Raw genomic sequence first — 21,860 nt, 5'->3', positions numbered from 1 at the left:
ATAATAACCATAACAGAATCAATGAAAGAGCACAGTGGTAACAGCCAGTGTTTCCTAACATGCTGCAGTGATTGCACTGAAAACTACTTCACTGTGGCACACTTGGACATCTGAGAATGAATTTCCGACTTCCTGTATTATGGATCCTGAAGATTTATAAGTTATTTCATTAGTTTAGAACATTGCTGAAGTGCATTTTAACTCTGTTTGTGCTTTCAGACGGGAAACTTGATCCCATTGTCACAGCAAATGCTGATGGATTGTTCCTGGGGCTTCGGAAATCTCGCCTGTGATGGGGGAGAGGAATGGCGTGCGTTTGAGTGGATCATGAAGCACGGTGGAATTTCAACCACAGAGTCGTACGGCTCTTACTTGGGACAGGTTAGTTATTAAAAATTTATTTGCTGAGATACAGCGAGGAGTAGGCCTCTCTGGCCCTTCAAGCCCCACCGCACAGCGAAGCCCAATTTAACCCTGGCCTAATCACAGGACAATTCACAATGTCTAATTAACCTACCCATCGGTACGTCTTTAGATTGTGGGAGGAAACCAGAGTACCCAGGGGAAACCCATGCGGACATGGGGAGAACGTACAAACTCAGTGGTGGGAGTTGAACCCAGGTCGCTGATACGGTAAAGCGTTGTGCAAACCGCTATGCTACTAATGGACGTAAAGGCGGATAAGCACCTTTCAGGCATTTATGCTGAGAGAGATTGCTGGAGCCATGGCAAAAACTTTATCTAATCTTCTGTCCTCAGAAGAGTGGAGGCCAGCAAGTGTGGTGCCTGGATTTAGGAAGGAAAGCAAGTTTGAGCTAGGTATTTACAGGCCTCCAGCATCAAAATTATTGGGCGGGGGGTGGGGGGCAAGATTAATCTGCTGTTACAGAGAAAGGAATGGCCAGTGTTGGTTCACCAAGCCTGGGTCCTATCTGACTACATTTTTTGAGGTCACTAGGTGTCAGGACGAATATAGTGCAGATGACGTGGAGTTCTGTTTGACAAAGTCCCACATAGGACCCAGGACAATTTGGCATGTTAACTCTCAAACTGGCTTGGTGCTAGGAGGTTGTGGGTGATGGACAGGGAATATATTTGTATGGAAGCCTCTAACTAGTGGTGTACCACAGGGACAGATACTGAGATTCCTGTTGACTATGTACATTTAATAATGTGTCTAGAAGCGATGTATCTGTTCTCTATCTGCTTTGTATTCTGTGCTACAGATTTTTTTTACGATAACTAGTCACATGGGTGGGGGCGTGATAAAACGAAGGGAATAAGTTACGTATCCGTGCTTATTTCGTGGCAGTTTGTAGCTTGCGGTCGTATCTTTTGCTGACCACTGAGACAGCGCTCAATAATGATAAAGAACGTAGTGCTTTGCCAGTGTGTGTGTGACAAATAAACCCTTCTCGGGAATCCAGCCAGGTACGGAAATTGATTTTCTTTTTCCACCAGTTTCAATGACAAACTCTGCCATCTTCATCAAGCATCCCTGATGAAGACAGCGGAGTTTGTCATCAGACCATCGGTTAGAACCAATCCCTGTACCCATCTGGAAGCCCGAGAAGAGCTTATTTGCTCAATAGTGCTTGATTGCATGCTTGCTAGTTGCTAAAAAAAAAGGGATCAAATAAAGGCTTCGACTTCTGGAGCTGGAGGCATGTCCCACAAGTATAACAGTCCATACAGTGGTAGGAAGCTTTGACTTTGACTTTGTATTAGTTTTCCCACTGTAATGTGGATGTGAAAGTAGAGTGTACCGTTAATGACACTCCTGGTGACATAATTAACCCTGCGGTGAACAGCGAGTAAAGTAGTCGTTACGCAGTAGACAACATTGATCTGTTAGCAAGGTGATGGAGAAACAGCAGGTGACATTTTACTCCTGATAACTATAAGGTGTTGCTCTTGGGAGAGGTTGAACAGTGAATTGTGGACTCCAGGGAGAACAGAGATCTTGGTGAACTAGCCAAAGAACCCTGAAGGTGGCAGTATCTGCAGAAAAGCGATTAAGGTGGTATGCAGGCAGAGTATCAGTTCAGTCAGGTTAAAAAAAAATTACTTGTGCTACAGCTGGAGTACTGTGTGCTTTTCCAGTTCACCTTACTGTCCAACCATCTTTTAAAAGTTGTAATTATACCTGTCGCAACCACTTCCTCTGGCAGATAATTCCACATTAATATCACCCTTTGTGTATCATGGAAACATAGAAGTCTACAACACATTACAGACCCTTCAGCCCACAGTGTTGTGTCAGCCATGTAACCTACTCTAGAAACTGCCTAGAATTACCCTACAGCATAGCCCTCTATTTTTCTAAGCTCCCTGTACCTACCTGAGAGTCTCTTAAAAGACCCTATTGTATCCACCTCCACCACTGTCACTGGCAGCCCATTCCACGCACTCACCGCTCTCTGTGTGGAAAACTTACCCCTGACATCCCTGTACCTGCTTCCAAGCAGTATGCCCCCTCGTGTTAGCCACTTCAGTCCTGGGAAAAGGCCTCTGACTATCCACACGATCAATGCCTCTCATCATCTTATACACCTTTATCAGGTCACCTCTTATCCTCCGTCGCTCCAAGGAGAATAGGCCAAAAAAAAAAGTTGCCCCTCTACTTATTAAATCTTTTCATTCTTACTTTAAACCTACGCCCTCGAGTTCTGATACCTCAGTTCACTGCAGACAAGTGTGAGGTGTTGCACTTTGGGAGGACAAGCCTGGGTAGGAGTGGTAGGGCACTGAGGAGTGTGTTCGAACTGAGGGATCTGGGAATATAGATCCATAATTCCTTGGAGGTGCCCTCACAGGTAGATAGGGTTGCCAAGAGAGCTTTTGGCACATCAGCCGTCACAATCAGAGTAAATACAGAGTATTGATTGCTGCTCTAGTATGGCTAGAGAGGTGACAGAGCAGATTCACCAGGATTTTCTATGAGATCATAGAGCACTACAGCACGGAAACTGGCCCTTCAGCCCATCTAGTCTCTGCTGCTCTGTTATTCTGACTCTCACCAGAACCATAGCCCTCCACACCCCTTCCATCCATGTTCTTATCCAAACTTCTCTTAGATACTGCAGGTGGAATGTGCCTCCACCACTTCCACTGGCAGCTCGTTCCACGCTCCCACCACCGTCTCAGTGAAGAAGGCCGCCCTCAGGTTCTCCTTAAATATTTCACCTCTTACTCCCAACCTATGACCTCCACTTCTAGTCCCACCCAAGATCAGAGGGAAAAGCCTGCTTGTGTTTACCCTATCTGTACCCTTCATTATTTTGTATACCTCTATCAAATCTCCCCTTAATCTTCAATGCTCCAGGGAATAAAGTTCTGACCTCCTCAACCTTTCCCTATAACTCAGGTCCTCCAGTCCCAGCAACATCCTCGTAAACTTTCTCTGTGCTCCTTCAACCTCATTGACATCTTTCCTGTCAGTCGGTGACCAGAATTGCACTCAATACTCCACATTTGGTCTTGCTACTGTCTTAAACAACTTAACAGAACATCCCACCTCCTGTACTCAATACATTTTCTTATGAAGGCAATGAACCAAAAGCTTTATTTCTGACTCCACGTTCAAGGAATGATGGATCTGTATTAACAGATCCCTTTGTTTTACCACACTCCTCAGTGACTTCCCCCTCCTTCACTCGTTGCCTCTCATTTATCAAATTAACTTTTCACTGATAACGAGTCTCCGATTTCTTCTTCACTATCAAATGGTGTGGTCAGTTTTTTCTCCCCCCTCTATCAGCACTTTGAGCAGACAGTTTCACTGATCAACAGAATGCAAGTCATTCCTCAGTTTTTTGTGTACAATGTCCTGTGTATGTTACTCAAAATGGCTTCTTTGGCTTGTTAAGAGTAGGAATGGTTCCTTGTCTGATCAGTGTTTCTCTCGCAGTTGTTTAGCTTTAGACTTGCTGATATGGGGATTGTATTCATTTGTTAACCAGTGGGGAATGTTATTTTGTCTTGTGAGGCTGGGAGCTTTGGGGGGTTTTCAGGAGAGTCGGGAAGAAGGCGCCGAGGAAGGTGGACGTGCGCGGCACTGCTCGGTCGACCACCGGGGTGGTCCCAGGTGTGAAGACGTGGAGGTCGGAGGAAAGTGACGAGGGGCCGAATGGGTCGATGGTTGAGCTCCAACGATGTGCACTAAACTGACTGAACTTTGATAAGTTGGCGCCTTTTGCTTTTTCTTTTCTTTTATATATATTGTATTGCCTAGTACTCTTTTAGTTTTAGTAAAATCTTTAAAGTGTATTTCATAACGGTATCTGGTGTGAATTTGATAGTGTGCGTGCGCGAGGCATAAACTTGATTCCCACAGCACCTGCGTGTACGGGAGGTGGGGGTGGTCCGTGGCTGGATCTCCTTTTCCCCTAGACATATACCAGCCTGTAGGGTGAGTGTTACATTTGCTTCAGAATTTTGGATGCTTTGGCTTCCGGAAGTAGGTTGTCTCCAGACATACTGCCCTCGCTGAGGTGGTGTAACAGCAACTGGACAGTCCGACAAACTCCATTCAGAAACGACTTGGGAGTCTGGATGTAGCGTCCTAGAGTTTACTGCAGACTCAGTGGCGTGACAGAGTGAATGAGCGAAGCGGAAAAGCAACAAAATACAATGCAATTACCGAGCTGTTCCATTCACACAAGTAAACATACACAGGTTAGTTAGACCTTGGTTAAGTTTCCTGCAAGTGAATATTATGGGGTTCTGATAGGTAAACACTATGGGTAAATAGTATGTGTAAACCATTAGTATCTGGGTTAGTGTCTAATATACTCAGAAAAATCTTATTGATACCTTTTGAATTAATTTCTCATCAATATAACATCAACTTACAAGCAATGTCTCTGTTGGGGAAACAACACAATGGCTTTAGATAGAAACTTCTTTCACTCCTAACATAAATCTCTGGCCTTCGGCCAGCCAAGATGCTTTCCTAATTTCTACTTCCTTTCTTTTTCAATCTTTTTATTAATTTAAAAAAAACATAACATAATATTATATTACATATGTTATGAATACAATAGATTTGAAATTGAGTTGATAACAAGATAACAATATCTTATTAAACTATCAGCGAAAAAGGATCATACAATATCAATCTAATCTATATTGATTATACATGAAAAGATTAAAAATAATCATCAAAAGAAAAAGAAAAAATGTATATTTAAGAAATAATAAAAAAAAACTAAACCTAAACTAACATGGGCAATAATAATAGTTTATAAGTATATGATAGTGTCAAAAAACTCCGGAACTCCATACCAGAACAAGAATAATAAGAGTAAAGGTCTGGAAGAAGTCAAATTAATTCATATGAAAGTGTCGAATGAACGGTCCCCAAGTTTCTTCAAATTTAATTGATGAATCAAAAATAGAACTTCTAATTTTTTCTAAACTTAAGCAAGAAATAGTTTGAGAAAACCACTGAAACGTGGTAGGAGGATTTACTTCTTTCCAATTTTGTAATATAGATCTCCTGGCCATTAATGTTACAAAGGCAATCATTCGTCTAATTGGAGGAGAGAATCGACTATCATCTTCATTTGGAATACCAAAAATTGCAGTGATAAAATGAGGTTGTAAATCAATATTCCAAATTGAGGAAATGGTAGCAAATATGTCCTTCCAATAATTATGTAAAGTAGGACATGACCAAAACATGTGGGTCAATGAAGCCACATCTAAATGACATCTGTCACATTGAGGATTAACATGAGAATAAAATCGAGCAAGCTAATCATTAGACATATGAGCTCTATGTACAACCTTAAATTGTATTAAAGCATGTTTAGCACATATAGAAGACAAATTAACCATTTGTAAAAATTTTTCCCATTTTTCCGTTGAAATATTGTATTGAAGTTCTTTTTCCCATTCCTGTTTAATTCTACCTGATATCTCTGGTTGTATCTTCATAATCATATTATAATTAAGAGCCACTAATCTCTTCTGACAGGGATTTAAAATAAAAATCATATCTGAAAAATCTATCAAAGAATTTCTACTTACTGACTGCACAGGAAGTGACCTTGTACAGACCTGCAACTGCTCATTTCAAAATAAAAGCTGAATGTGCTTAATCACGTAGAAAAAAAACATAAATAAATTGCCTGAAGGGCAGAACTCTACAAGTACAATGTTGTAACAATCCAGTTACTTCACCTTGCCCAATCCCCTGCAAACCTGAAGATGGGTTCACAATGTGAACTATGCAAGTTCATTCATCAGGCCACAAGAGAAAAACTAGTAGAATATCCATCAGGGTACATATTAATTAAAATATTGGAGGGGGGGGGGGTCTGCAAGTTCTGGTAATTTGAAATTTAAAAAAAAGACCAGAACTGCACATTCTGTAAAATCACATCTGTGGGGAGAGAAACTGTTAATGTTTCATGCCTATAATCTATCCTCAGAATTTTAACTAATTTCAAATTAAATGTATTAACAAAGCGTATGTATGTCACCATATATAACGGTGTAATTCATTTTCCTGTGGGTATAAGAACATAAGGAGGAGCAGGAGATGGGATGTTATGTTGAAGTTGTGTAAGATGTTTGTGAGGCCTAATTTGGAATCTTGTGTGCAGTTTTGGTCACCTACGTACAGGAAATATGTCAATAGGGTTGAAAGAGCACAGGGAAAATTTACAAGGATGTTGCTGGGTCTGGAGGAGCTGAGTTATAAGGAAAGATTGAATAGTTTAGGACTTTATTCTTTAGAATGTAGAGGATTGAGAGGAGATTTGATAGAGGATACAAAATTATGAGGGGTAGCAATAGGGTAAATGCAAGCTGGCTTTTTCCACTGAGGTTGGGTGGGACTACAACCAGAGGTTATGGGTTAAGGGTGAAAGGTGAAATGGAACATGAGGGGAAACCTTCACTCAGAGGGTCATGAGAGTGTGGGACGAGCTGCCAGCGCAAGTGGTGCATGGGAGCTTGATTTCATGTTTAAGAAAAATTTAGACAGGTACATGGATAGCAGGGGTATGGAGGACTATGGTCTCAGTGCAGACTGATGAGAGTAGGCTGCTTAAATGGTTTTGGCATGAACTAGATGGGCCAAAGGGTCTGTATCTAAACTGTATTTTTCTACGACTCTATCAACCAGAGTGCAGGAAACAACAAACTATAAATGCAAATATAAGTAAATAGCAATAAATAACAAGAACATGAGATAAAGAGATAAAGAGTCCTTGAACTGAAATAATTGGTTATGGGAACAGTTCAATGATGGGGCAAGTGAGTGTAGTTACCTCCTTTTGTTCAAGAGCCTGGTTGTTGGGTAGTAACTGTTCTTGATCTCCATGAACACACCAGCCAGTTGGTCAGCACAGGTCTTCAGATGAATTTGCCTTCCTGAAGGCAGCCCGCTCATCAGCCTTACGTTTCCAAAATAGCGAATGATACATCTTGAGGAATATCAATTTATATTATAAAAGCAAAATTAGTGGTAATATCCACTGTTCTATGAACCATTTTGACTGCATTAAACATTTTTAAGTCTATTGTGTTTTTTTAGTTATTCGGAGATATAGCGCTGTCCAGCTATCCACCAATTTAATGCTAGATTAATCACAGGACAATTTACAATGACCAATTAACCTACCAACTGGTACGTCGTTGGACTGTGGAAGGAATCTGGAGCACCCAAAGAAAGCTCACATGTTCATGGGGAGAACATACAAACTCCTTACAGGCAGTGGTGGGAATTGAACCCTTGTTGCTGGTGAGGAAAAATCATTGTGCTAACTTATACTGCCCTGACTTTGAAGTATGAGTCTGTGATTCTATGACTTTTCCAACAAGTTATATTCTATCAAATCTCCTTTGTACTTTTATTGCCAAATGGAACACATTAGAACTGTACAGGGGGTATATTGGCTGGATCTGATTTTTCTCGAGTTGCAGGTCTCTGCACTGTGAAGGGGTGTTGGAGATAGTGACTCAGCTGCTCTTGTTGTGGTTTCTTGTGCCCCACAAACGACCAGGAGACGCAGAAGATTCTTCAAGAGGTGTTAAACTTTAATTTGCAAATCAAAGCTGAGACAGTCATTGAGCTAGTCACTGATTGCCCACCGATCCTTGTGCATAGCATTTTTTATAGCAACCTCCTGGTTTAGTTGTATTAGAATATCCAGTTGCGTATCTCCAGTACATCAGCTCCCGACTTCCTACTATTGTTTCTACCCATTAACTTAATCATGTTCTAATCTACTTTTTGGGCCACATGTTACCTCATCCCTGGCCGCAGTTACCTTTAAGTTAGCCTGCCATTAACACACCATCATCTTCTTATTTGGCTACATTCTTAAGTTACTGATGTGTTCAATAGTACAGAGACAATACAGAGATTTCATTCTGGCTGATAAGTTGGATACATAGTAAGTATAAGTTAGCTACATTCTCAAGGCATTGATGTGTTCAATAGTACAGAGACAATACAGAGCTTTCATTCTCCTACTAAATTGGATACATACATAGCAAATAGCAAGCACAAAGCTGACTACATAGTTTTGGGTACACAGCAAACAATGCAACTTTATACTCCAATACTCTCAGGTCAATAACCTTGCAGTTCATATGGTAAGCTAGTGAACAGAAACTTACTTCAGTGTTTGGTATTCTGTGATAGCTTCATTTAAAACTGAAAAGAAGAACAACAAAGGGAATGAGAAGACCTATATTGAACAATAACGGGGCATCAGAATTGGAAGATGACAGTCAGCTCCTGATTGTAGTTCTGGCATTGATCACATCAGATTGAGATTCTGTTATTGATCACATGTACATCGAAACATTCAGCGGCGGGATTTAAGCCCAGGTCGCTGGTGCTGTAAAGCATTGGACTGGCCTCTGTACTATTTTGATGCGATCTAACGTTTTTGCTTTGACATTTCATATATCGTACTGTTTTTATTCAATCCCAGAATGGATTCTGTCACTATAACCAGTCCACGATGATAGCAAAGGTGAAGAGCTATACGAATGTGACTTCCGGAAACATTAAAGCTTTAAAGTTGGCCATCTTTAAAAATGGTCCAGTGGCCGTTGGAATTGACGCATCTCACAAGTCCTTTCTATTTTACAGCAACGGGGTTTATTATGAGCCACAATGTAGTAAGTATTCAACTGTCATTTGATCAAGGTGAAGGAAAACCATTTTCTTAGTTCCTTGAGTGTGCCTTGTACCCACAGTTACCTTTTGCAGTTTCCAGTTCAAAGTCAATTTATTATCAAAGTATATAGATATATTTTTAAAAAGCTGCCCATTATACCAATGGAGTTTAGGGCAGCAATAAAGGTCCTCCACATTCGGAGCTTCCTTCATCGTGTTAGTAACGTCCTCTCGGTTTTCACTACTAACAGTCATGCAAGACCCAGCTGGAGACTCCAGAATATCGTCCCACTCTTGTTTGCTGTTTTTGTAACAGTGTTGTTTAACCAGTCAGGGTTGTTAGCCCAGAGCTGAACCTCCAAACCTGGAGGACCAGTGGGCCACTCTTAGTCTGGCTTCTACCCTTTGACCTGTTTGGCATGGGTGACCCTACCAAGAGCCAAAGCATAAAGCCCTGACTCCAGTCAACGCAGGGTCATTGAGGCACATGAACCACCACAAACTTGTGGTCCTCTTGGAGGAATGTACATACATACTGTATACAACCCTGAGATTCATTTACCTGCGGGCATACTCAGCCAATCTATAGAATAGTAACTATAACAGGATCAATGAAAGATCAACCAGAGTGCAGAAGACAACAAATTGTGCAAATGCAATTATAAATAACTAGTGATAAATAACAAGCTTGTGAGATAACAAGATAAAGTCCTTAAAGTAAGATCATTGGTTGTGAGAACAGTTCAATGATGGGGCAAGTGAATGAAGTTATCCCCTTTGGTTCAAGAGCCTGATGGTTGAGGGGTAGTAACTGTTCCTGAACCTAGTGGTGTGAGTCCTGAGGTTCTTGTACCTTCTGATGATGGCAGCAGCGAGGAGAGAGCACGGCCTGGGTGGTGGGGATCTCTGACAATGAATGCTGCTTTCCTGCGACAGCATTTCATGTCGATGTGCTCAGTGATTGGGAGGGCTTTACCCGTGATGCACTGGGCCGAACCCACTACTTTTTGTAGAATTTTCTATTCAAAGGTTTTGGTGTTCCTGTACCAGGTGACCATAACCTCACTTCTGTATACTGGAGCAGTCTACGAGGTGCAGGTAGACCTTGGCAGGAGAATCATGATCCCAATTCAAACTCCTTCACTATTCCCCATTCTCATTTCCCTCTCTCACTTTCTCTCCTTACCTGCCCATCGCCTCCCTCTGGTGCTCCTCGCCCTTCCCTTTCTTCCATGGTATTCTGTCCGCTCCTAGTGGATTTCGCCTTCTTCCAGCCCTCTATCTCTTTCACCAATCAACTTCCCAGCTGTTTATTTCACCCCTTCCCCTCTCCTGGTTTCACCCATCACCTGATACCTTGCTCTTCTTCCTCCCCTCCCCCACCCCCTTACTCTGACTTCTCCTCTCCCGTTCCAGTCCTGAGGAAGGGCCTCGGCCTGAAACATCGACTGTTTACTCTTTTCCATAGATACTGCCTAGCTTGCAGAGTTCCTCCAGCATTTGTGTGTGTTGCTTCGCACCTCAAACTGGCCTAGTTTGCCTGTGATAGTATACAGGAAATCAAATTTAGAAACTGCTTCACTGAAATAGTGTAAAAATATCATTTAAAAGTCATTAAAGTGTGAATAGCTATAAATTTAAAACAAGAAGAGATAAGACATGGAAAAAGTCCTCAGTAAGGATCAGGAACCTCATTCATACGAGTCCCTCAAGGTGCTGCCCCACTCATATACCTCATTCAAGGGCAGCTCCGGAGCGGAGGGACTTGTGTAATGCTGATACGAAATAGTAGCAGTCCCTCCGCTTCGGAGCTGCCCTTGAATGCTAGTCGTTCATAGAGTGACTCAATGAGACCACATCACTCCATAATCCAATGGGGCACTGCACAAACAAGATAGTAAAGAATTCTGACATCTTGAGTACTTCTCTTACAAGTCATTCTACAAATATAAGATCATAAAGACCATGGGGTATAGGATAGAATTGGACCAGAGGGGACAGCCGACTGCAGAATAGTGGGGAATCCTTTTAGAATGGAGATGAGGAATTTCTTTAGCTAGAAGGTGGCGAATCTGTGGAATATGTTGCCACAGGTGGTTGTGGGGGCCAAATCATTGATATATTTAGGCAGTGATTGATAGATTCTTGATTAGTCAGGGCTTGAAGGGATACAGGGTGAAGGCAGGATATTGGGGCTGAGCAGCCATGGTGGAGCAGTCTAGATGGGTCAAATGGCCTAATTCTGCTCCTAAATTTATGGTCTTCTGGAAATACTTTGTTCACCATAAATCCATAAAATGATTGGTGTATAAATTAAGATGTTGGAATTATTAATCAGTGTTGGAGAACAGAAGTATCTTTATTAGTCTTGTTACTAATCAAGTTTCTCTTGGTGAGCTGGGTGGGGAGATGGCGGGATGAACCAGTCTACTTTTAATATAAATCTCAACCCCATCAAACTAAACTGCCACAGTAAAAACACGACCAAGTCAAATGTTTATTTGAATGGAAGGATTTTGTTGGTTAGGGTCGACCATGGATATTGCGCCCTAGCTATCTAGAATCAGAATCAGGTTTATTATCACCGGCATGTGATGTGAAATTTGTTAACATAGCAGCAGCAGTTCAATGCAATACGTAATCTAGAAGGAAAAATGTATAATAATGAATAAGTAAATCAATTACAGTATGAGTATATTGAATAGATTAAAAATTGTGCAAAAAACAAATACTATATATTTTAAAAAAAGTGAGATATTGTCCAAGGGTACAATGTCCATTTAGGAACCAGATGGCAGAGGGGAAGAAGCTTTTCCTGAATCACTGAGTGTGTGCCTTCAGGCTTCTGTATCTCCTACCTGATGGTAGACAATATAGAGAGTGAGCTGTTGCCCACGTAGAAAGCTTCCTCTTTCCGTGCATATGACGAACCCAAAGGGGTAGCAGAGACTGATACAGTTTGACACCTGTAGCATTGCTGGAATTCAACATGGCACTGCCTTAGGGACTCCCAACCCTGGATTTTACCCTCGGGGTTGACTCCCAAAGCCTCCCCTGGGAGTGGGTGCAGCCGCAAGGCAGCGGAGGTTTGGGTTCAGAATTCCCCTTCTCCACATAGGCTGCCAACCACAGCTGACGAGCCCATCTGCTTGAGGCGACTGGTTTCAGGGAGCGAGTAACCCACTCTTGCCCCTTCTGTGAGTGGAAACTGTTCCACCGGGCTTAGTAGCTAAGCCACAGGTGAAGGCCAGGAGCTGGACTTGGTCGTCAAAGGCTGTTTGAGGCGCATGCCATTGGGAACATTTAATACGTAGTGGGAGCTTATCCACGTTCCCATAACAACCTCGAGGAATATTTAAATATAGAGTGTATATGTAGGAAGCGTGCAGTTTACTGACCCGGCATTGACTAACATATGGTTACCTTTAGAAAACCAACTGGATGACCTGGACCATGCCGTGCTTGCTGTTGGATATGGAAAACTTGAAGGCGAAGCATATTGGCTGATTAAAAATTCCTGGTCAACGTACTGGGGCAACAGTGGCTATGTGTTGATGTCCATGAAGGAGAATAACTGTGGAGTTGCGACAGATGCAACATACGTCACACTAGAATGAATGCTCACAAAGACTCTACTCTTATTCACGTTTACTTGTATAGATTTGCATTTTTGGTGCAAAGTGTTTTAAATAATTGTTTTTAAATTTGTACTGAACATCCTGGGGCAAAAAAAAAAATTCTATACATAAAATTCAATACAATTCAAGTCTAATTGTTATACAACCCTACAAGAATACAGGCAAATGAGACAGTGTTACTCTGGGGTCAAGGTCCAAATCACAGTACCAACGATCATCCACAGCAGAAGGCACACATGAGATAGCCAGCACAGTTGGTATCACAATCACGCAATAAAAGTCCAAAACGAACACGTGGTGGGTGGGGGTGGGACTCCGAATTCAGCCTGGACACCCAGCCACACCGATCCTGACATCACCCCTGCCTCCCCCCCCCCCCCCCACCCCGTGACACTGCAGCTTGAAACACAGACCTTGCATATACAAGATAAGTACACATACAAAATACAACTGCAAAAAAATGTACATATATAGTCCAGGCCCTTCAGTCCATTGAAATCTCCAGCTGACCACAAAAGAGCTCATCTTCTGCCAAGTGAGCACTGAGGGGTGGGGGGCAATGCTGACTCCAAAACTCAGAATTAATCAATACATAGCCCCAGCACCGTAACCTGTTTTGCTGTGGTAATTTAGTATTTTGTTGATACTTTTTTTAAAGACTCTTGACTTATTGAAATGTTAATATTGGTGCAAAGTGTACTTAACCGAATTTGAGGAGCAAACACGAGGAAATATGCAGATGCTGGAAATTCAAACAACACACACAAAATGCTGGTGGAACACAGCAGGCCAGGCAGCATCTATAAGGAGAAGCACTGTCGACGTTTTGGGCCGAGACCCTTCATCAGGACTGAATTTAACTGAACTGAAATTTAACTGAATTTGAATCAATGTTGAATGTTTAAAAACAAATACAATTTGTGGAGATGGTTTAATGTCTATTTTATTGTGCTCCAATTCCCACCACGGCCTGTAAGGAGTTTGTACATTCTCCTTGCGACCGTGTGGGTTTCCTGCGCATGTTCCCACTTCCTCCCGCAGTCCAAAGGCTTAACACTGGGTAGGTTAATTGATCATTGTGAATTGTCCCTTGATTAGGCCAGGGTTAAATCAGGGGATTGCAAGGCGGCAAGTCTTGAAGAGCTTATTCTGCACTGTATCACAATAAATAAATTTGAAGAGTTTATGTGCATTTGAATATTGCCAAGTCAATTTTGAAACTTTGAAGCATAAATTCTGTAGCAGTGAGTATGGAGATTATCCACCTCGATTATTGAATAGATATCTTCAGCAACTTTATAAAACTCTGGTTAAGCCACATCTGGAGTACAGTACTGTATACAGTTCTTGTTGCCCCGCTACAGAAAGAATGTTGAGGCTCTGGAGAGGGGGCAGAAGAAGTTACCAGGATGCTGCCTTGTTTAGAGAGTACGTGCTATCATAAGAGGTTGGACAAACGGGTTATTTTCTCTGGAGCAGCGGAGGATATGAGGGGAAATCAGACAGAGGTTTACAAAATTATGAGAGGCATAGATAGTGGACAGGGAGTATCTGTTTCCCAGGGTAGAGATGTCTAATACCAGAAGGCATGCATTGAAGGTGATGGGGGGGTGGGGGGTAGGTTCAAAGGGAACATGAGGGGTAAGATTTTTATTTAGTGGTGGATGCCTGGTATGGTGGTAGAGGCAAATAGACTTGAGGGAAGGAGGAGGAAAACCAGGGAGGTGATTGGTAGGTGAGGAGGAGGGAAAGATCAAAGTAATTTTTTATCATCAAAGTACATATATGTCACCATATACAATCCCGAGATTCATTTTCCTGCGGGCAAATCTATAGGACAGTAACTATAACAGGATCAATGAAAGATCAACCAGAGTGCAGAAGACAACAAACTGTGCCAATGCAAATATAAATAAATGGCAAATAACGAGAACATGAAATATTGAAATTAAGAGTCCTTAAAGTGAGATCATTGGTTGTGGGAACTCTCAATAGATGAGTGTAGCTGTCCCCTTTTGTTCAAGAGCCTGATGGTTGAGGGGGTGTAACTGTTCTCCAACCTGGCTGTGAGAGTCGCGAGGCTTCTGTACCTTCTACCTGATGGCAGCAGCGAGAAGAGAGCCTGGCCTGGGTGGTGGGGGTCTCTGATGATGGATGCTGCTTTCCTATGACAGCATTTCATGTAGATGTGCTCAATGGTTGAGAGTACTTTACCTGTGATGGACTAGGCTGGGGCCGGGGGTGAGGGGGAGCGAAAAGGGACTTTGAATAAGAAAAAAAGGGATGGGGGGTGGAGTAAGAAATTGACATTCTCTCTGAGGTGCGCACGCATCTTTTACTGCTAGCGCAAAACGGAATTTAAACTGCACACAAAAGGTTGTCACTCTCTACCTCGTTGGCATGTTAAGTGTATTTCACGACCGTATACAATCACATTTCCTTTTCCATTTTCTGATGTGGATGGTGTTGGCAACGTGGAGTTTGCGATGATTTGTCTGCGGATTTTAGAGCAGACTCGATGGGCCGAATGGCCTAACACTGCTCCTACATCTTAGGGTCCTATTTATACTTTTTATTGAATAAACTATTCACTGCACACATGTTGTTATGAGTGATGAACAGACCTGATGGAGAATAGGGTGCAGAGTTAACCCCCCCCCCCCCCCCAGAACCACAAACTATTGCTGTTGCTATGCTGCTCTTGAGAGAGAGAGATGAAACACAGGCACGAACGTTTGCTACAGGTAAGAGGGAGAGAGAGACTGTTGATTTATTGTATTTTGACTCTTCCTGGATTATTTACCTGTAACCCTTACCCAACAGGCTGGTATATGTCTAGGGGAAAAAGGGGATCCAGCCACTCTCCAACCCACCTCCCATACACGCAGGTGCTGTGAGAATCGAGTTAATGCCTAGCGCCCGCCAACAGTATCAAACCCACAACAAATACCGTTATGAAATACACTTTAAAGAGTTTACTAAAATTAAAAAAATAGTAGGCAATACAATATTTTATATATATATATATATACAAGGAAAAAACAAAAGGCGCCAACTTATCAAAGTTCAGTCTGTTTAGTGCACTCGTAGGAGCTCAATCAACGAACCAATCGACCCATCCGGCCGTCGCACCTGGGACCACCCCGGTGGTCTTACGAGCAGTCCAGCACACGTCCACCTTCTTCAGCGTCTTCCTCGGCCTCTCCCAAAAAAACCCCGCGAAAACTCCTCCCCCAAGTTCCCAGCATCACAAGACACAATGACATTCCCCATTGATTAACAAATGAAGACAATTACCATATCAGCCATTCTAAAGTGAAACAATGGCGAGAGAAACACTTATCCGACAAAGAAACATTCCTACTTGTAACAAACCAACGAGGCCATTTTGAGTAACATACCTAGGACATTGTACATTCTCTTCCCACCAGCAAATGTCATGCCCTCATGGCATTACAAGAGGTCCCCAAAGCTTCTTGCAACACACAAAACCCAACCCAGGTGCAGAAAGCAGTGACATAACTACCCAGAGCAGTAGAAATCACACTCGGTTCTCCTGGTACCACATATGTCAACCGCTCCAGGGGGCGCCTAATCCTCTGAGATCTCCAAACCCCTTCTGCCCCACTGGGCTCCCTCGTCACCTGCGAACCCACTGTCTCGGACACCCCAGGTCTACCTGACAGACCCGCACCCCCTTCCTCACAGGGGTCCTCCCTCACCCGAGATCTCTCCGGCTCACGCTCGGTTTCCACCCTCTCTCCCACCAATGTAGGCTGCCTCTCCATCTGACCCTCAAGACCTTCCCTCCTCTCACCCAATTCAGTATGGGAAGGGCCAGGAGCCTCCTCTCCTGGTACTGGAGCACCAGCGAATGGGAACAGGACCCACTCAACTGAGTCGTCCTCCTCTGAATCGGTAGCCATTCCCGGGTGAGGGACCCGTCCCCGCTCTTCAGCAGCGGGCTCTTCCCGTTCTCCGCACCCTCGCAGAGTCCTTGTACTGGGCGTAACCTCCCACTCGGGCTCCTTATCCACCTGCACCGCTTGACCCAGTGGCAGCAGGTGATTCCGATGGAGTACCTTGATAGGCCCTTTTCCATCCTCGGGTTTCACCCGGTAAACTGGCAGGTTCGGCATCTGGCTCTCTATTACATAGGGGCTGGCCGCCCATCGATCTGCCAACTTGTGCTTACCAGGGAGTCCCAAATTCCGTAAAAGGACCCGGTCGCCCGGTAATAATTGTACAAACTTCACCTTTCGATCATACCGCATCTTATTCCTCTGATTTTGTTTGGTAGCCGCCGCCTCGGCCAACTCGTACGCCCGCTGTAACTCCCTCTTCATGTCGGACACGTACTTTAGATGGGACTTCCCGGGAAATTCACCCACTCCACCTCCAAAACACACGTCAATGGGCAACCTCGCTTCCCGCCCGAACATCAGATAATAGGGCGAGTACCCTGTAGCATCATTGCGAGTACAATTGTAACAGTGAACCAGTTGTCCAATATGACGACTCCACCTGCTTTTCTGCCCAATCTCCAGCGTCCCGAGCATATCCAACAGGGTCCTGTTGAACCTCTCTGGCTGAGGATCTCCCTGTGGGTGAGAAGGGGTAGTCCTGGATTTCTCAACCCCAAGCATAGTCAGTTATTCCTGGATAAGGCGGCTCTCAAAGTCTCGCCCCTGATCACTATGGATTCGCCTGGGAAGGCCGTAATGCACAAAATACTTCTCCCATTACACCTTCGCCACTGTCGTCACCTTCTGATCCTTGGTGGGAAATGCCTGAGCATAGCGAGTGTAATGATCGGTGATGACTAAGACATTCGCGGTGTTGCTGGTGTCAGGCTCAATCGACAGGAAATCCATACATACCAGGTCCAGAGGTCCCGCACTCTGTAAGTACGACAGTGGAGCCGCCAACGCTGGCAGGGTCTTCCTCTGGATGCAACGACGGCATCCCCTACAGTATTCTTCGACGTCCCCCCTCATCCGGGGCCAGTAGAACCGGTCTTTGAGTAATCAATATGTCTTTTCCACCCCCAAATGTCCAGAATCATTATGTAAGGCCTGGAGTACAGCCTGGCGATACTCCACCGGCAGGACCAGTTGCCAACAGCGGGGTTGGTCCGGAGGCGTCGTTACCCGGTACAAGATTTTGTTCTTCAACTTCAACCGAGACCACTCCTTCAACAACAGAGGCACGCATGGGTGTTTCGCCTGCTCAGCCAACGCCGCATCCCCCTTCTTGACCGCTCTCCACACTGTGCCAATGCCCGGGTCATTTTGCTGAGCAGTTGCCACTTCCCCCGGACTCAGTTCCGGCAACTGTTTAGTCCGCAGTGCGGTCAGGTTACAGTAAGCTAGGGGTATGGCGTCGTCAAAAACCCCCAAATGGTCCACGGCTCGTTCCAGCCTCCCTCTTCCCTCGGCCCTCACAGTGATAGCAAACTGACACATCGCCTTCACTCCAGGGGCAGGGACATTCTCCCACTCCTCGTCCCTCTCCTGCTGTTCCCCCGGCTCCCGGCGAGACAACACATCCGCATCGACATTCTTGCTTCCGGGGCGGTACCTCAGGCTGAAATCATATACCGACAAGGCCGCCAGCCACCGATGTCCGGTGGCATCCAGCTTCGCCGAAGTCAAAATATAAGTGAGAGGATTGTTATCCGTTCTCACCTCAAACTTGGCTCCGTACAGGTAATCACCTAGCTTGTCCACCACCGCCCACTTCAGCACCAGGAACTCCAACTTGTGAGTGGGATAGTTTCTCTCCGATGGCGACAAGCTTCGGCTGACAAAGGCTACTGGTCTCAATGCTTTGCCATGCTCCTGGTACAGAACAGCCCCGAGACCCTCTCGGCTGGCATCCGTGTGCAGCACATATGGCTTCTGGGGATCGGCAAAAGCCAACACCGGGGCCTGGGTCAGTGCCCTTTTCAAAGATCGGAACGCCTCTTCACATTGATCATCCCATCTCGAGCCAAAAGGTTCCGCCGGGTTCCAGTATCCTCCAGCATCTTGCCTCTGGTTCCCCGTCCTCTTCTTCCCCACCGGGGGATAGCCACACAACAGCTGAGTCAACGGGTGACACACTTTGGCGTATCCTTTCACAAATCGCCGGTAATACCCACAGAACCCCAAAAATGAGCGCAGAGCACCCACTTTCTGGGGTCTCGGCCAGGTGGTCACAGCCTCTATCTTGGTTGGATCAGTAGCCACTCCCTCTCGCGAAATGATATGGCCAATGTAGTTAACCGACGACTTGCAGAACTGGCATTTGTCCAGGGAAAGCTTCAACCCTTCTTCATTAAGCCGGCCCAACACCTTCAACAGCCTCTCCTCATGTTCCTCCAAAGTCGATCCAAACACTATCAAATCGTCCAGGTACACCAGCACCTCCAACAGATTCATATCCCCCACAGTTCTCTCCATGAGCCTCTGGAAGGTGGCTGGGGCTCCTGATATGCCTTGGGGCATTCGTTCGAACTGAAAGAACCCCAGCGGGCAGATAAAAGCAGTCTTCTCTTTATCGGCCGCACTCATCGGGATCTGGTAATACCCACTTCTTAAATCCAGCACTCTGAACCACTTCGCACCGCTCAGGCAGGCCAACGCATCCTCGACTCTTGGGACAGTTCGCCGATTCAACGTCCTGTAGTCAACACACATGCGCACTTGCCCATTCTTCTTCCGTGCCACCACTATTGGGGACGCATAAGGACTTCGAGACTCAGCTATGATTCCGGCCTCCTTCAACTTGCACAAGTGCTGTCGCACGTCCTCAACATCTGCCGGAGCCAGCCGCCGGGATCTCTCTCGGAACGGGATGGTGTGGCGAGAGCTTTTGGAGCAGCCAACATCAAACTCGCCCCGAGAAAAAACAGCTTCCATCTTCAGCATCTTCTCCTCTAGCCTGCTTTTCCACTCCGGCGACACTGGGGAATCCCCGAAGTTAAAGGCTTCAGCGGTCAGCTCCCTTCGATGCTCCGATCCCTCCCCGTTAGGGGTCCGCACTGGTGCGCTGGACATTACCGTCACCGGGAACAGATGTGCCAGCGGCATTTCCCTCTTAAAGGTGATTTCTCTTGCCATGGTGTTCCTGACACTTATAGCTATACGCCTCGCATGTACCACCCCTGGTCTCCGCACTTTGGGCCTCACCAGCGCCCCCGCCGGAAATCGTGTCTCCCCTTCAAGATCGTCTGGGGCGTCTACTAACAGGGCTTCTCCCGTCGGCACTCCTGGGAATCTGGGGGTCCCCATCACTAGGGCTACCTCCCCGGGTCGGATCACCTTGGGCCTCGCCTGCGTACACCACACCGTCCCTTGTTTACACTCCGGGTCCAGCCCTTGGGAGGCATCCCCTTCTGCGAACACTGCTCGAAACACTGGATGCACCGAGAGGGTCTCCAGAAAGTCTTTCCCCGCTTTCTCCTTACAAGCTCCCAGGAGCCGTCGCACAACTGGGGAGTTAGTCCCCACCAGGAGGGCAGCACCACCGGTTTCCACTGGGTCAGGACACACCAACACCAACGTCTCAATAGCTTCCGACACTCCCACATCGCCCTCCAAGAACTCCAATCTCACCGATAGGTACCCATCGTACGGGTAGTCACCCTCGCTCACACCCCAAATCTGCAGGGCATCAAATGGGGTTACGGGCAAATGCTTTAGATATTGATTGTAGAAAGACCGGTACAATAAGGTCACCTGCGATCCCGTATCAAGAACGACTTTTGCGTAAATTCCCTCTATCCGTAGACCCACACTGGCACGGGGTCCTACCAGCCCATCCGGAACAGAGGCGTGGGCACCCGGTGGTCTTCCGGCTGATCTCTGGGAACGTGTTCCTCCAGAGGCTCCAGTCCATTCCCTCACTGAGCCTCTCCTAAGTTTCCCCGACACCTCTCCCTTCTTAGTCGCAGGGGGGCTTGTCCTCCGCGGGACTCCTGGTCTCTGACAATCCCACCTAAAGTGTCCCTCCTCTCCACAGCTATAGCACACCCTCGGCCTTCCACAGTCCCGCCTGAAATGCCCCTCTTTCCCACAGTTAAAGCACACACTGCCGGCCGCCCCTCCTCTCCCAGGACGGCTCCTGCTCCCAATCCACTGCACTGATCGCCCCTGAGAGTAGGTACCTCCCCTGTCCCTCCCCTCCAAAGGGGGTTCCCTGCTCCCCAGGGGTTTGTCAATCCTCCACTCAGCCACCACTTCCTGTATCGCTGAGGATTGCTCCCGTAGACGCGAGCCCCTTTTCCACCCCAACGCTCTCTCTTCCTCTCGCACCTCTCTAATCAGTTGCCCGAAGGATGGAGGGGGACCTTTCCTATAAGCCTGCCGGATAGTCCACGCCACCTTGTCCTCCTCCAGAGAGCCACTGAATAGCTGACTCATCCTCACGCTAGCCACGTCAGTCGCCTTCACTACCCCCACCCCCCCCCCCCGGCGCCGCAGCCCCGAGAGCATCCTCTCCATCCTAAATATGTACTCGGAGAGCTTTTCCCCTCTCCATTGTTCCAGGCGTTGAAACTCTGCTAAAAGCAGCCAGGGTTCCCCTGACAACCCAAACGCTCCCTCCAAAACTTCTAGGCATTCCTCCACTGAGGCCCCAGGCTTCTCAGCTTTCAACTCCTGGACGGTTTTGGCTGCTAAACCCCTCAAACTTCCCACCAATCGCTGCCTCTTCTCCTCCTCTGAGCCTGGCCACTCCTCTAACATCAAAGACGTATGCTCGATCCAGGTCTCATAGTCCACCTCCCCATCCGGAGTAGGCTTGGCTCCGGAGAACACCCCCAGTTTCAGCCGTGGCCTCTCGGCCACCCCCACCAGGGAATTAAGTGCGGCTGCCAGCTCCGAGACTTCCACCCTACCTGGGGAGCGGGGCTTAGTCACGACTCCCTCCTCCCACCTCCCTTTACTAGTGCCGGGCACCTCTCTGGGGTCCACCTCTAGCTCTAACTCTCCCCCCGATGTCTCCTCAGCCTCATCCTTGTAGGAGTGGAGCCCCCACGGCCCCTCCTCCCCCAGTACACTGACCGTCGCCGGCAGTTCCACCGTCCTGACTTCAGC

The 21,860-nt window shown here is 46.0% G+C and overlaps 1 protein-coding gene across 1 annotated transcript in view; it reads left to right on the top strand.

Moving 5' to 3' along the window:
- The window catches only part of LOC132380409 (digestive cysteine proteinase 2-like), a 46,797-nt gene extending 32,833 nt beyond the window's left edge, over positions 1–13,964 (top strand). The window contains exons 9-11 of the mRNA XM_059949168.1: positions 220–381; positions 8,955–9,144; positions 12,572–13,964. Coding sequence (XP_059805151.1) covers positions 220–381; positions 8,955–9,144; positions 12,572–12,759 — 540 coding nt within the window. The 3' untranslated portion in view covers positions 12,760–13,964. The remainder of the gene's footprint in view (positions 1–219; positions 382–8,954; positions 9,145–12,571) is intronic.
- Positions 13,965–21,860: the final 7,896 nt, after the last annotated feature.

Source organism: Hypanus sabinus, chromosome 24 (assembly GCF_030144855.1).
Source record: "Hypanus sabinus isolate sHypSab1 chromosome 24, sHypSab1.hap1, whole genome shotgun sequence".
NCBI lineage: Eukaryota > Metazoa > Chordata > Chondrichthyes > Myliobatiformes > Dasyatidae > Hypanus > Hypanus sabinus.
This window is presented reverse-complemented; position numbering and strand designations above follow the sequence as displayed.